General features: G+C 40.4%; 1 protein-coding gene across 1 annotated transcript in view; it reads left to right on the top strand.

Moving 5' to 3' along the window:
* Nucleotides 1-10,929, top strand: part of LOC134910165 (sulfotransferase 6B1-like) — a 51,083-nt gene extending 40,154 nt beyond the window's left edge. The window contains exons 4-7 of the mRNA XM_063917890.1: nucleotides 1,401-1,527; nucleotides 4,222-4,313; nucleotides 5,817-5,973; nucleotides 10,679-10,929. Coding sequence (XP_063773960.1) covers nucleotides 1,401-1,527; nucleotides 4,222-4,313; nucleotides 5,817-5,973; nucleotides 10,679-10,809 — 507 coding nt within the window. The 3' untranslated portion in view covers nucleotides 10,810-10,929. The remainder of the gene's footprint in view (nucleotides 1-1,400; nucleotides 1,528-4,221; nucleotides 4,314-5,816; nucleotides 5,974-10,678) is intronic.
* The last annotated feature ends 5,857 nt before the right edge of the window (nucleotides 10,930-16,786 follow it).

Here is a 16,786-nt window from a genome sequence, read left to right as displayed (position 1 = left end):
CATCTGGGGGTCGAGCTTTTAGTCATGCGGCTCCGACTCTATGGAACTCACTTCCCCGCACAGTGCGAGAGGCCCCAACTATAGAATCCTTCAAAAGTAGACTCAAGACTTTTCTGTTTACTCAAGCATTTCCATAGTGTCCCTTTTAGTATCTTCATGCTTCTGTATTTTATGAAAATGTACTTCATTATTTTCTGTACTATATTATGCTATGTATCTGTTAAGCACCTTGAGTCCTATTGGAGAAAGAGCGCTATATAAATAAAATTATTATTATTATTATTATTATTATTATTATCATCGCATGCAAGGAAAGTGGCCCTGTGATTACGCTATCTGGAGATGGCGTAATTATCACAGGGCTCACTGCGGTATTTTTTACATTTTTTTTCTTGTAAATTCGTCCAGATTGCATTTCCCATTCTAAGTAAAAAAACTGAATTAAAGGGTTTGGAGCAGCTGTTCACAAAAACCGCTCCAAAAGCCCTTTATAACATTCAGGAGATACCAAAATAACGTGAAAAGGGTGTGAACATTGTTTTAGTAACAAAATTGTTAATAAATATGACCGTATAAGCTCTGTCATCATTGTTCATACTGTATCAGCTCATCTGTGACAGGAACACAACCCTTTGCTTCCTGCCATTTGCAAGGAAACAGAGAAAAATGTCTGAGTTCCCTTGGCTAAAACACGCTAATGTGACAGTGCAGTTGCATACTTGTAGGCTACTGTGATATACAGTAATGTAATGTGTGACAGTATGCTGTACCAGGTAAACTGCTGTTATGAATACACATTGCAATATTTGTTGAAAATGTTATCTCTGACTCCAGCGACTCACCAATCTAGTATGTGTTTGTATTTATTCCATGGTCAACACATATTTTGATCATGTTATTCGTTTGCGGACTTGTAATGCAGGGTAATGTAGGGTACGACGAATGTGTATTGTCAATACTCAACTAATGCTCCCATAATTTGGAATTATAAAACCTGAGACATTCATATAAACAGAGGTTAGCTCAGACCATAATATCCACTCTGTACTTCATGTCAAGCAATGTAAAGCATTAACCTATTCCCACTCATATGACTTAACCAAGAGTCTGAATTATTGGGAAAGAAGCATTGCGGGTTAGATGGGGAGGAGGGAGCATGTGTCCTAGGTAAAATCAGGACACAAGGGTGTAACACTGCGATATGGAAAGTAAAGTCGAAGAGTTAAGTTAATAATTAGTCATAGATAAAACAAAACAGTATTTCCGGTTATATATCATATCAAAATGCATTTTCCACTTGGTTACACTTGATTAGTGTATCAGGGCAGATTGAGGAGGGACACTCCAACTGCTTTAACAAAATACAAATGTACTGTAGTGTTTCTTCTGTATTCTGACAGATGCTTGTGGTGTTTCGGAATCCAAAAGATACAGCAGCATCAATGTTTCATTTCTATAAAAACAATCCGCTTATTCCCAGCTACAACTCCTGGGATGAGTTTTTCCCAGACTTCATGGCTGGAAAAGGTATTGTATTAATGAAACAAATTAAATAATGTTTGTTTGTTTGTTTGTTTGTTTGTTTGTTTTCCTGCTTATTCACTGACTTTTTTTTCCCTCATTGTGAAATATTGCTAATGAAATCTACCCCTAAAATTAAAAAAGGTAGCAGTGCAAGTAGGATAAATCAATTTATACATAGTGCATGTTAATGCAAATATAAAAATTGTATATAAAAATATCTTAAACATGTAAGTAAACATTCTAATGCTCAATCTATGATGGAAGATGTTGAGCATCAATGGGCCTTTGGGAAAAAAACAGTTCTTCAGGTCGACCTGTCTGCAGATGATAAGAATTCTCCTAGTCACTTACATTAGCAATAGTAGAAACAGTCTATGTTTGAAGGTGATGGACACCATCCAATGTAATGCCCAGAAAGGTAAAGCTCTGATTACCAGGTGAAGAAGGTCCTCTGTTGGAACTTTTAGCAAAACAACCTTTGCATAGTTGACAGATGACCACGGGGTCCAATTAACTTGTCAGAGATGGCACTCAGTAGCTGTTTTTGGTGGATGGAAGATAATTCCAACAAGGTTCCAAATTAATATACAGTAAGGTGCTTGACATGTTTTGCTGGGGAAGATCCAACGTTTCCGCAGAAGTAAAATTTTGTTTATTACATTTTGCTTAATGAGCTTGGATTATGTTTAGTGGCACTACTATAGGGTTCTCCATTTCCATTTGGTATACTCCCTCCAGTGGTGCAAATAGAAATTTTTTCTCAGTGGTAGTGATGGTATAAAACTATAAATGGGCATGGTCACGTGTCATGAGGAGGCATGGTCACACAAAACTAGGAGAGTGGCTTCATGACAATAGGGTCATGGCCACATTACGCCACACACCGTAATGCCCCTTACACATTATGCCAAACACCGTAATGCCCATTACACATTATGCCACATACCGTAATGCTTATTACACATTATGCCACACACCATAATGCTTATTACACATTATGCCACACACCATAATGCCCATTACACATTATGCCAGACACCGTAATGTCTAATACACATTATGCCTCACATTGGAATGCCTATTACACCAAACACCGTAATGCCTATTACATAATATGCCACACACAGTTATGCCACTGACATCTTTTTATGTCCCACACACAAAAATGCCCCTTATAAATTATGCCGCACAGTAAGGCTTCTATTTAATTGCTGCAAGGGTTTTCATGGCAAAAGATGCAGCTTTCTTTATCTTCTGCTGGTGGCGCCAGCGTTCCCGGCACTTCTGGGTAACGCTATACATGCAGGGGCATAATTATACATTTTGCACACCCCTATGGCATTTTAGTGCAACTTACATGCATAATGCCCCCTGTAGTGCCACTTACATGCATAATGCCCCTCTGTAGTGCCGCTTACACACACAATGCACCCTGCTGTGCCGCTTACATGCATAATCCCCCACTAGTGTTGCTTACACATATAATGCCCCCTGCAGTGTCGCTTACACACATAATGCTTCTAGTAGGACTTACTACCCTACATGCTCGTTGTGAGGGGTTTCTTTCTCATTGCCAGGTGTTACATGCTCATTTTCTGGGGTTTCTTGTTTATTGCCAGGGGTTGCATGCTCATTGCAGACAGAGACCCTGTGGCGCCGGTGGTGGTCTGGTGGTACTGCGTACCACCACCATATTTCTAAATGGTACTCCGTACCATCCCATACCACCCTACTTTCAGCACTGACTCCCTTTAAAATGTATAGTGATCATGTACTCTATTGATGAGTGCAATAATACAGGAGAAGGTGTTGGAGTTGTGGAGTCCCAGGATACAGGAGGAGTAGCTGTTGGAGTTGTGGAGACCCACAATAAAGGATGACTAAGTAGTGGAGTTAAGGAGTTTGAGGATACATGAGAAAGTATTGGAATTGTGGAGACCCAGAATACAGGATGATTATGTTCTGGAGTTGCGGAGGTCCAGGTTAAAGGAGAAGGTACAGTAGAATATGGGAATAGGAGTTGGAGTCGTGGTGTCCAAGGATACAGAATGAGTAAATTGTGTAGTTGTGGAGACCCATGATTCAGAAATAGATGCTAGCATTGTGGAGACCCAGAACACATAATGACTAAGTGCTGGAGTTTCAGGATACACGAGGAGTACTGTATGTGTTGGAATTGTGGAGATCCTGAATACAGGATGACTATGTTCTGGAGATAAGGAATTCCATGTTATAGGAGAATGTAGAGTTGTGGAGGCCTGCATACAGGAGTAGGTGTTGGAGTTGTGGAGTCCAAGGATACAGGAGGAGTAGGCATAGGAGTTCTGAAGATCCAGGACACATGTGTAGATGTTAGAGTTGTGGAGCTTTGCTTCTGTTAGAGCAGAGTTTAGATCTGAAATGTGCATCTCATGGAGTTCTTCAAATACATGGTGTTCTTCAAATAAATCCAAGTGCTATATAATCATGTTAATTAAACTCAATTAACACTATGCACATTAGGAAAGAATATAATATACAAAAATTCTAAGGGGATACTTATAAAACATATACTGTGGTACATAAAAAGTAGATGTTTTCTGCAAAAACTAGCCAACTTCAATTCATTAGTTAAATCTTAAAAAGTCAAAATTATTTATATGTTAAAATAGATAAAATATTATTTAGAATTAATCATCCATTTGTAATTGATTTTAGTTGTATGGGGATCTTATTTTGATCATGCTGTTGCTTGGAACAAACATCTAAATGAAAAAGTTTTGTTGATGACCTTCGAAAATATGAAGGAGGTAAGTTAACAAGCGATAAAATCTGTTCAGCACACTACAATGCATTTAACTTTTTATAGGCTTATAGGACAAGTAAGTAACTGAGTAAAGGATCCTAAAATATTGGAGCAGCTTTAATTTTTTTGAAATGTGGCTGTCAGTCAGTCAGAACATGAGAACACTGCCAATAAAATGTGCTGAGCTCTGTGCCATGTACATGTTTTTACGTAGTTTATTTTGTACTTTGTATTTAATTGCTGTCTGTGTGGACAGTGCACAGCATTACATAGAAATCCAAAGTTCCCAACAGATTACTCAACAGTAGTTGCCTGTGTTATATCTTATCAGGCTCTGCTCAACAGTACTTTAGTTCTGTAAACCAGCTGGTTGACTTGTTCAAACAGCAGTAACTAGCACGTGATAATGCAGTGTGATATATTCAGTAGGTGGCTGGACCTCATGTATAAAACAAGTACTTGTACATTTTGATTCATTCACATAAATCTTAAAAAACAGATTTTTTTTTGTGTTTTTGATGCACTGAGCAGGCGTCCATTCAATTCAATTAATGGAACAATATGCATCAATGAATGAAAACTGTAGAATTGTTTTTAATTGTTAATCGTAGGGTCTCTGCACGGTATTAAAATATGCATTTTAACTGTAATGTTTTTTTCAAGTGTTAACTAGCACATACAAACAGTATCACAAATGCATTGACTGAGCCCTCATATTTCATTTACTATAGATTGTAAAAGTGGACAGGAAGAGGGTTTGAAGTGGTCCTGGAGAGGAGAGGGAACTAAGTAGGTGGCTGGGCGGAGGCGGAACTGATTCCGCCTACAATTGGAGGTGACAGAACGCAGGTCCGCTCTGTTTTGGACTACTTGAACCCCTGGACAGGACCCTCTCCCTTTCTGCTTAATTATTTTATTACTCAGAGTGTATTCTTATAATTCTCCCTGTACAGAGCTGCAGAATTTTGAGGCTCTATATACAGTAAATAGAGGATGATGCTAACAATAATATATAATAAAGTTACACACTATAAGATGCCTTCTGCCATGAAGTGAGAATGTGTGCATGTGTATTTGTGGGTGGAGTTACAAGGATTTGGATTGCAACTATATCAATTTGTTATGTGTGGGCATGAGAAGAACAGCATAAATTAGCAGTACAAACCTCACTTACCTTCTCATGATCACTGTCAGTTATGCAACTCCAACTTGGCAACACACCCGCTGCTTTAATTGCTAAAATCATGAGTTTGGATTTTCAGTTGACAGCATGACTAAATTTGCCATTTAGAGAAATAGTTGGGACCAACATCTGACCCTGCTAAAGCCTTATTATGTTTCCTAGCAAAGACCAAAAGTTACAAATCCACTAGATTTGCGGGAAGCGCTGTTAAGATAAAAACTATAACAAATGAAGAACTTCCAAACATCTGATTGTTTGCCAATGTATATCTACATTACAGAGTACAATGGTACGTCATGTTCATAAAGTGAATTTCATGTGCAGGATTTGGAAGGTTCAGTTAAGAAAATTTCAGAATTCTTTAGGATCTCTCTGACTGAGGAACAAGTGAAGCTAATCGCTGAAACAGGAACATTCAAATCTATGAAGGAGAACTCCAATGAAACGCATGGGGATTTTGCAAAAGTTCTCTTTAGAAAAGGTAAAAGATCATATACTGTAAGAGTAAATTAAAAAAAAATTTGCAATTATATTATTTTTAACACAAGTGAGCCATTTTCTACACTTTAAGCTATTTCAGATAACATATGATACTTTTAAGAATTCTGTAATAATTCCATTTTTTCTGCAATTAAATATGTATTGTTATTTATTTATTTATTTACATAAATATTAAGTGCCATACAGTAAGTGTTGCTTTGCAAGTTTAGATAAATCTTGTAAATACAGTAGATGTGATCATATAAAAGGTTTGGGTAAGCATGGCCGCCGCTAGTGATCCCGGCTGTCAGCATACCGACAGCGGGATCCCGACTGCGCAACAAGCCCCTTGCCACAGGTTCTATTCTCACTCTATGGGTGTCGTGGACACCCACGAGTGGGAATAGTCCCTGCTAGACGGCATGCCGACTCTGAAATTTAGAGGGTGGCGGGATGTAGCCATCGGTAATGTGACCAGCGGTCTCCTGACTGCCGGTCACATAACTACATCCCATATTAAAAACTGTAAGCAAGCTGGTAACTATATACCAAATGTGGTGTTACACAGCTTTTTTTTTCAAGTAAAACCCCATAGCTCAGACAATGGACCTGATTTTTAAGTGGGAGTTAAGCAAAAAAGAACACGTATAACAGTGCACATGGACAAACCATATTGCAATGCAGAGTATGCAAATACATTTTATATTTTACATACTAGCTGCTTTTGCATGTAGAGAGAAATGCTCAATAGTATCACAGGGAAATAGATTCCACTGAAGAATCGGGCGCTATATCACTTAAAAATAATTTAGCAATTAAAAAAGCACCTTTATATAATTTATTTTATTTTATAGCTGCTCCTACTGTATATGGCAAACTGGATGCCTAAACATAGAAATAGCGTAATGTTTGTATAGACTCAACAAACAAGGAGCGCTTATAAAATAACATATAATACAATTTATTAAGATTACATATAAAATAGCAATAATTACTGCATAAACATTTGTAACCAAAAAAAAAACAATCTAAGATGGCAGTGAATGAAGCATAGCAGTTTAGATGTAATAGAAAATGAAGCGTAAATGAAATTAGCAGAGTTGAGGTCCATATATTGATGGTATAAAGCTGGTAAATCCAGAATCAGTGGGAAGGATTTTTTCCTAAAAGCATGAAGTCCACAGCTGTAAATAGAGTGGAGTGGGGACGTTATGCTCACCCCTGATCAAAGATTAGTTCTCACCCGCTGCAGGTATTGACCGTACTTTCCTGTTGATGGCAGTGCAGACGTGTGAGCTCCAGACAGCTGATCGGTTCCCCCTCTGTAGGTATGCAGGAGGGGGTAAACGGTTAGTCCACGATAAAAGAAAAAAGAGTGAACTCTGGCGCAATGGGATTGGTCAGCCCAATCACATCCCTATACCTGCCCACAACACAGGTGAAAATACAATTGGGAGAAAAGGGGTGAGGGAATGTGATCAAAGGCGCCCAAAATTTGGGAGGAAAGTTTGGTCAGAATGTAGGTCATGAACAATAAACAATAAATGTTACATAAAATAAAATAAAATGGTGGATGCAACAATACTTGTGAATTCTTCTAGATGTTCTCAATCAGCTGTCCGTCTATGTTTTAAATCCTCAGACAATCCTCAGTTGATATGTGAAAACAAAAATATAAAACAAAAAAACCAATGTGTAGTAAAGTTATTGAAATGTCTTAATAAAGGTGTCCAGAAAATGAAACCCTTGTGAATGAGGGGCTTGATAGTAGAAAGGATAGATTCTCGCCACCACCAATATTCTCAGGGTTCAGGACGTACCGAAACTCACATAATGTATAGTGAAAATAAACATATAATGGTATCTTTGTATGATTTCAGGTACAGCGTACCTCACTCACATGTCCAGCAGGTGTTCTCCACATATAAAGGTATCTTTAGCGGTCTTTAATAATGGTCCAAAACGGTAAATTTTTATAAGAAAAAAAAGGTTTTTATTTGACATGAGTCAAAAAGGTTAAAAATACAGGTAATTACAATTTGACCTTATTCGTCGGGCAAAAGGCTGGGGGTATCGGGAGATAAGATTGAAAGAAATCTCCAAATACTAGAAGGTAGTCCGGAATCCCCTCTGTATGCAAAAACCCCCAAAGAAATACCCTACGATGGTCAAAAAAACCTGTTTAAAAGTGTAAATCCACGCTCAGCATGCACCAACGACGTTTCAACCGTGTCGGTCTTTTTCAAGGTGTGTGAGCTGAGTGTGGGTGAGAGCTATTTATCCTGTTGCACAGGAAATGAAGGTTTTGCAATGCATGATGGTAAACAAAGGATTAAAAATTGTTGGACTTTATAATGATAACAATGGATACCTAGTCTGCTAATGGGGCTTGTTACAAAGTGACAGTCAGTTGTTAAATGTTTCTAATGCAGCGGGTGGCTGGGGGAGGACGTATCCACTTCAAATGATAATTGCTGTTTAGCTCCGGGCGGACACTCAAACTCTGTAGCCCTCAATGCATTTCTCTGCCACAGTAAACAGCAGTTTCTTCAGGAGGTATAAATGATCAATGAACAGGTGAGATGGTATTTAAACTGGCCACAACCAGTTTAAATACCATCTCACCTGTTCATTGATAAGGGGAAACCGATCAGCTGCCTGGAGCTCACACGTCTGCACTGCCATCGACGGAAAAGTACGGTCAATACCTGCAGCGGGTGAGAACTAATCTTTGGTCAGGGGTGAGCATAATGTCCCCACTCCACTCTATTTACAGCTGTGGACTTCATGCTTTTAGGAAAAAATCCTTCCCACTGATTCTGGATTTACCAGCTTTATTCCATCAATATATGGACCTCAACTCTGCTAATTTCATTTACGCTTCATTTTTTATTACATCTAAACTGCTATGCTTCATTCACTGCCATCTTAGAATGTTTTTATTGTTTTTTTATTTTTGGTTACAAATGTTTATGCAGTAATTATTGCTATTTTATATGTAGTCTTAATAAATTGCATTATGTTATTTTATAAGCGCTCCTTGTTTGTTGAGTCTATACAAACATTACGCTATTTCTATGTAGAGAGAAAGATGTGTTGGTAGTGAAACAATGGCGCTAACGTATATAGGTGAGAGAGTGAACAAAGTTGGTGACCGATGGGTAAGTAATTTACTTACAGTATTTCATAAAGGCAACTTTTTAGTCCTTGGTCTTTTGTCACTCCTTCACATTCCACTGGTATGTTATTCTCATAGACACATTATAATACATAATATTAAAAATAATGTGTAGTAAATTCCAAAATGAAAGATATGTGGTCAAGGTTTATTGTGTTTCTTATTGTTATCCACCGTTTTCTTTTTTTAATAAAATAAATGATCTCTTTTTGGTTTGTTTTGGATAGCGGGATTAATAGCCTGTGGAATTTACTACACATTATTTTTTAAGATTTTGTATTTTGTTATGTCTATGAAAATAACATACCAGTGCAATATGAAGGAGTGACTAAGGATCAAGGAGTAAAAACATTTTAGATAAGTATTTTACTTACCCATTGGCCACCACCTATACGGTAGCGCCATTTTTTCACTACCAACACACTTTCTCTCTAAACTTTCACTAGTGAAAAAGGCAGCAACGCTTCCTAGTGAAGCACCCCAAAACTCCCATCTTGTCGTGTTTTTTGCATGTAGCCCACAAATACTGCTAGGCGACTTTATTTTGACAAGATAGATTTGACAACATTTTATTAACACAGACATATATTTTAGTGTCTGGAAGTCTTTGCCTTATTCCCCATCCAGTATTTGCCTTGGTGTATCCTGCTCACCATGATCCTGACCTGTTGTGGCCCTTTGAAACCAAACTGACATTCCGCATTTCGTTATCCCATAGTGCTTTAAAGTTCCTCTTTCCATAGCTGCTATATGCAGAATAGGTGGTTTCATAGTAATGTAAAGTACTGACCAAAGTATCACAGAGTTCCACTTTCTGATTACAGTATGTGGCATGCCATTCTACACTATGTTTGTCAGAATACTTTTAATAGAGCTTATATGACAATGGTTAATTCATTCTGCTGTGTGCTGTGGTTGCGCTTGGATTGGGAACACGTAATGCCAACTTCCACCAGTAAAATATGCAATCTTTTACATCCAATTGCGTAGTGAGGCAAAAATTTCATGGAATCGTTTTGAAAGTTTGGCTTATCTCTATTAGGTCTGTAACATTATGGCAAGCATAGTGAACATACAGCAAGAACTGTAGTGAAGCTGGAAGTGTAACTTGATCCCCACAATAGCATACAGTATTTCAACTGAAGTCAGGGAATTCAAACTTACAACACAAAAAGACACAAGCTGGCCATTTGAACTCATTTACATTAGGTATGGAATGGTCGAAACCGTCCACATTAACGCCCGTTACTTTTCAGCACCAATAGACACAAAGCAACTTTTGTGTGCCAACAAGGTATTTGTTGGCAGATGAAAGTTGCTTTGTGTCTATTGGTACTGAAAAGTAAAGGGCGTTAATGTGGGCGGTATGAATTACATAATATACTGTAATAGTACAGTTTGATGTAAAGAAATTAAGTCAACCATTAATATTGTTTTTTTTTAACAAAATTTTATCATTTCCTTCAATTCTAGCTATTTGTTAAGTATCAAAGTAAACTACTAATTGTTGATACTGTTTTTATTCAAGGTGAAATTGGAGATTGGAAAAATCATTTCACAAAAGCTCAAAGCGAAGAAATGGATGCAAAGTTTGAAGAGTGTTTAGCAGAAACAAAGCTTGGAAACATGTTGAAATATGATGTATATTGCAAATGGTAGATGTACTACAATGAATAAGTAAAAAGAAATCATGTGTAAAGAAGCTGCCTTTTGAGTTTTGCAAGCAGCTAAATATTGAATAAACAATGCTGAAGCAGACTATACGGGAGTTGCCAAATAGCTCTTGTTTCTTTCTTTTTTTTTAATCCCAGGAATGTCCCTATTTTTCAAAATTTGTGTAGTAACTGGCCTGCGGTTTCCTTCATCATAACTGATCGCCAGTGTCGGGGGCTGGATAATATCACAGTTAAATAATTCTCGACCCTCTTGACAAGGTCTACCAGGGGATGATTCTTGAAGTCCCTACCATACACACAGTACAATGACTGATGATTGGTGACATACTGTAGTATACACCAGATAAAAGGGAAAAGTACATGATATATTTATTAAATGCCCTGACAAATGGAAGGCAAGTAAGTGAATGTGTATTGAACATGTCATTTGTTATGTCAAAATAGGTAAAATGGTTAAGTGGCCATAACTAAAAGAAGTTCTTCGCACTGGAGTTTCTGATTTTCACGGTTGTACATAAAAATGAGTGTTAATAATTTGGTAAATCTATAGAGATGTAAATTTGAGAAGTGTTAATGTAAGTAAATATTAATCTATGGTTCTTGGTGTTACCCGACGAGCACCCATAGCAGATATGGTAAAAAGTGACGAGACCATTTTTGGAGTTTATTCAATCCTATACACTGGAGATGCAATCCAAATTTTTATTCGATTGTCCGTGTGGGCGTTATCGTACATGTTGAAATGATAACACCCAAACGGACAATCGAATCAAAAGCCACACATCGGTAATGACGACATTATGTCAACCCCCTGTTTATCTCCTTAGTGGAGGTTTATTAAAATTCTAATTACGTAGTTGTCCTATTTCCCATCTGAAGAATACCTATATTAAATTTGAAGTTCTTAATATATTGGAAAGTAAGATAATCAGTGATGAGTCAGTTAGTGAGTGAGGGCTTTCGCATATATATATATATATATATATATATATATATATATCCAGAAAGTCCACACTCACTGCTCCAATTTGCAACCTGGGCGGTGCTCCATAAGATATTCACAAGAAATTCAAAAATATATCCAAAAAAGATACAGGCACTCACCACTTCCTTGATGATGAAAACTTTATTGGTGTGTCTCACATAGAGACAGTTAACAGCATGTCAGCAAAAGGTGTCAAAACACCTTTTGCTGACATGCTGTTAACTGTCTCTATGTGAGACACACCAATAAAGTTTTCATCATCAAGGAAGTGGTGAGTGCCTGTATCTTTTTTGGATATATATACATACAAAAAATGGTGTGTTTTAATTCATCACATCACATCTAAGGAATCCATTGTTTCGGGGTACTAATGCCCCTTTGTCAAGGTGAAAAACAGAAAGTAAAATACAGTGCATTAAACATCAGCTTTATAGATGAGAGAACCTGCCAGCAGGAAGTACAGCGGAGACCGGGAGAAGCAATCACTTCCACCCCGGCTCCAGTGAGCATCGTGACGTAAGAGCACCTGTCACGTGATCCGGCATCACGCCCTTGGTTACCAGCATATCCCAGACAACCTCCAGTAAACAGTCAGTGTGTAATGCAGCGTCTGTAGTGGTCATGGTAACCCTGGGTCCTACAGGCAACCCGGCAGCGGTGGTCACGATCTTGTGCTAAAAAACATAAAACATATGACATACATAATAGTACACAGTGCAAAAACCCCTGTGCATATACTAATGTAGTACATTGTCTCATTAGGGGTTATAAACATCCTGATCATAAGAACAAGTATATATGCATTTAATAAATTGTATTTATACTGGATATAGTTAATCATATTGAGGACTCAAATGTCAAACATACTAATTAGAGCTGAATACCTGGCTGTTATAATTGCTGCTTGTTATAATTGTTCCTGTATGACTGTTTCCAGAGGGCACCGGAGCCACTTTATATCGGGAAGGGTGAAGTGCCAACCCGAATGTGAAATATACAGTATATATATATATATATTAGAGATGTGCACTTGAAATTTTTTGGGTTTTGTGTTTTGGTTTTGGGTTCGGTTCCGCGGCCGTGTTTTGGGTTCGACCGCGTTTTGGCAAAACCTCACCGAATTTTTTTTGTCGGATTCGGGTGTGTTTTGGATTCGGGTGTTTTTTTCAAAAAACACTAAAAAACAGCTTAAATCATAGAATTTGGGGGTCATTTTGATCCCAAAGTATTATTAACCTCAAAAACCATAATTTCCACTCATTTTCAGTCTATTCTGAACACCTCACACCTCACAATATTATTTTTAGTCCTAAAATTTGCACCGAGGTCGCTGGATGACTAAGCTAAGCGACCCTAGTGGCCGACACAAACACCTGGCCCATCTAGGAGTGGCACTGCAGTGTCACGCAGGATGGCCCTTCCAAAAAACACTCCCCAAACAGCACATGACGCAAAGAAGAAAAAAAGAGGCGCAATGAGGTAGCTGTGTGAGTAAGATAAGCGACCCTAGTGGCCGACACAAACACCTGGCCCATCTAGGAGTGGCACTGCAGTGGCACGCAGGATGGCCCTTCCAAAAAACACTCCCCAAACAGCACATGACGCAAAGAAAAAAAGAGGCGCAATGAGGTAGCTGTGTGAGTAAGATAAGCGACCCTAGTGGCCGACACAAACACCTGGCCCATCTAGGAGTGGCACTGCAGTGTCACGCAGGATGGCCCTTCCAAAAAACACTCCCCAAACAGCACATGACGCAAAGAAGAAAAAAAAAGGCGCAATGAGGTAGCTGTGTGAGTAAGATAAGCGACCCTAGTGGCCGACACAAACACCTGGCCCATCTAGGAGTGGCACTGCAGTGGCACGCAGGATGGCCCTTCCAAAAAACACTCCCCAAACAGCACATGACGCAAAGAAGAAAAAAAGAGGCGCAATGAGGTAGCTGTGTGAGTAAGATAAGCGACCCTAGTGGCCGACACAAACACCTGGCCCATCTAGGAGTGGCACTGCAGTGGCACGCAGGATGGCCCTTCCAAAAAACACTCCCCAAACAGCACATGACGCAAAGAAAAATGAAAGAAAAAAGAGGTGCAAGATGGAATTGTCCTTGGGCCCTCCCACCCACCCTTATGTTGTATAAACAGGACATGCACACTTTAACCAACCCATCATTTCAGTGACAGGGTCTGCCACACGACTGTGACTGAAATGACGGGTTGGTTTGGACCCCCACCGAAAAAGAAGCAATTAATCTCTCCTTGCACAAACTGGCTCTACAGAGGCAAGATGTCCACCTCATCATCATCCTCCGATATATCACCGTGTACATCCCGCTCCTCACAGATTATCAATTCGTCCCCACTGGAATCCACCATCTCAGCTCCCTGTGTACTACTTTGTGGAGGCAATTGCTGCTGGTCAATGTCTCCACGGAGGAATTGATTATAATTCATTTTAATGAACATCATCTTCTCCACGCCGATTGCTGACAAGGTGAGCGGCGGCACTAAACACTCTTTCGGAGTACACACTTTTGGGAGGGCAACTTAGGTAGAATAAAGCCAGTTTGTGCAAGGGCCTCCAAATTGCCTCTTTTTCCTGCCAGTATAAGTACGGACTGTGTGACGTGCCTACTTGGATGCGGTCACTCATATAATCCTCCACCATTCTTTCAATGGGGAGAGAATCATATGCAGTGACAGTAGACGACATGTCCGTAATCGTTGTCAGGTCCTTCAGTCCGGACCAGATGTCAGCATCAGCAGTCGCTCCAGACTGCCCTTCATCACCGCCAGCGGGTGGGCTCGGAATTCTGAGCCTTTTCCTCGCACCCCCAGTTGCGGGAGAATGTGAAGGAGGAGATGTTGACAGGTCGCGTTCCGCTTGACTTGACAATTTTGTCACCAGCAGGTCTTTGAACCCCAGCAGACTTGTGTCTGCCGGAAAGAGAGATCCAAGGTAGGTTTTAAATCTAGGATCGAGCACGGTGGCCAAAATGTAGTGCTCTGATTTCAACAGATTGACCACCCGTGAATCCTTGTTAAGCGAATTAAGGGCTCCATCCACAAGTCCCACATGCCTAGCGGAATCGCTCTCTTTTAGCTCCTCCTTCAATGCCTCCAGCTTCTTCTGCAAAAGCCTGATGAGGGGAATGACCTGACTCAGGCTGGCAGTGTCTGAACTGACTTCACGTGTGGCAAGTTCAAAAGGTTGCAGAACCTTGCACAACGTTGAAATCATTCTCCACTGCGCTTGAGACAGGTACATTCCACCTCCTATATCGTGCTCAATTGTATAGGCTTGAATGGCCTTTTGCTGCTCCTCCAACCTCTGAAGCATATATAGGGTTGAATTCCACCTCGTTACCACTTCTTGCTTCAGATGATGGCAGGGCAGGTTCAGGCGTTTTTGGTGGTGCTCCAGTCTTTTGTACGTGGTGCCTGTCCTCCGAAAGTGTCCCGCAATTCTTCTGGCCACCGACAGCATCTCTTGCACGCCCCTGTCGTTTTTTTAAAAATTCTGCACCACCAAATTCAAGGTATGTGCAAAACATGGGACGTGCTGGAATTTGCCCATATTTAATGCACACACAATATTGCTGGCGTTGTCCGATGCCACAAATCCACAGGAGAGTCCAATTGGGGTAAGCCATTCCGCGATGATCTTCCTCAGTTGCCGTAAGAGGTTTTCAGCTGTGGGCGTATTCTGGAAACCGGTGATACAAAGCGTAGCCTGCCTAGGAAAGAGTTGGCATTTGCGAGATGCTGCTACTGGTGCCGCCGCTGCTGTTCTTGCGGCGGGCGTCCATACATCTACCCAGTGGGCTGTCACAGTCATATAGTCCTGACCCTGCCCTGCTCCACTTGTCCACATGTCCGTGGTTAAGTGGACATTGGGTACAACTGCATTTTTTAGGACACTGGTGAGTCTTTTTCTGACGTCCGTGTACATTCTCGGTATCGCCTGCCTAGAGAAGTGGAACCTAGATGGTATTTGGTAACGGGGGCACACTACCTCAACAAATTGTCTAGTTCCCTGTGAACTAACGGCGGATACCGGATGCACGTCTAACACCAACATAGTTGTCAAGGCCTCAGTTATCCGCTTTGCAACAGGATGACTGCTGTGATATTTCATCTTCCTCGCAAAGGACTGTTGGACAGTCAATTGCTTGGTGGAAGTAGTAAAAGTGGGCTTACGACTTCCCCTCTGGGATGACCATCGACTCCCAGCAGCAACAACAGCAGCGCCAGCAGCAGTAGGCGTTACACGCAAGGATGCATCGGAGGAATCCCAGGCAGGAGAGGACTCGTCTGAATTGCCAGTGACATGGCCTGCAGGACTATTGGCATTCCTGGGGAAGGAGGAAATTGACACTGAGGGAGTTGGTGGGGTGGTTTGCGTGAGCTTGGTTACAAGAGGAAGGGATTTACTGGTCAGTGGACTGCTTCCGCTGTCGCCCAAAGTTTTTGAACTTGTCACTGACTTATGATGAATGCGCTGCAGGTGACGTATAAGGGAGGATGTTCCGAGGTGGTTAACGTCCTTACCCCTACTTATTACAGCTTGACAAAGGCAACACACGGCTTGACAAATGTTGTCCGCATTTCTGGTGAAATACTTCCACACCGAAGAGCTGATTTTTTTTGTATTTTGACCAGGCATGTCAATGGCCCTATTCCTCCCACGGACAACAGGTGTCTCCTCGGGTGCCTGACTTAAACAAACCACCTCACCATCAGAATCCTCCTGGTCAATTTCCTCCCCAGCGCCAGCAACACCCATATCCTCCTCATCCTGGTGTACTTCAACACTGACATCTTCAATCTGACTATCAGGAACTGGACTGCGGGTGCTCCTTCCAGCACTTGCAGGGGGCGTGCAAATGGTGGAAGGTGCATGCTCTTCACGTCCAGTGTTGGGAAGGTCAGGCATCGCAACCGACACAATTGGACTCTCCTTGTGGATTTGGGATTTC

This window comes from Pseudophryne corroboree, chromosome 4 (genome assembly GCF_028390025.1).
Source record: "Pseudophryne corroboree isolate aPseCor3 chromosome 4, aPseCor3.hap2, whole genome shotgun sequence".
NCBI lineage: Eukaryota > Metazoa > Chordata > Amphibia > Anura > Myobatrachidae > Pseudophryne > Pseudophryne corroboree.
Note: the sequence above shows the minus strand (reverse complement) of the source record. Positions and strands in the feature narration are given on the sequence as shown.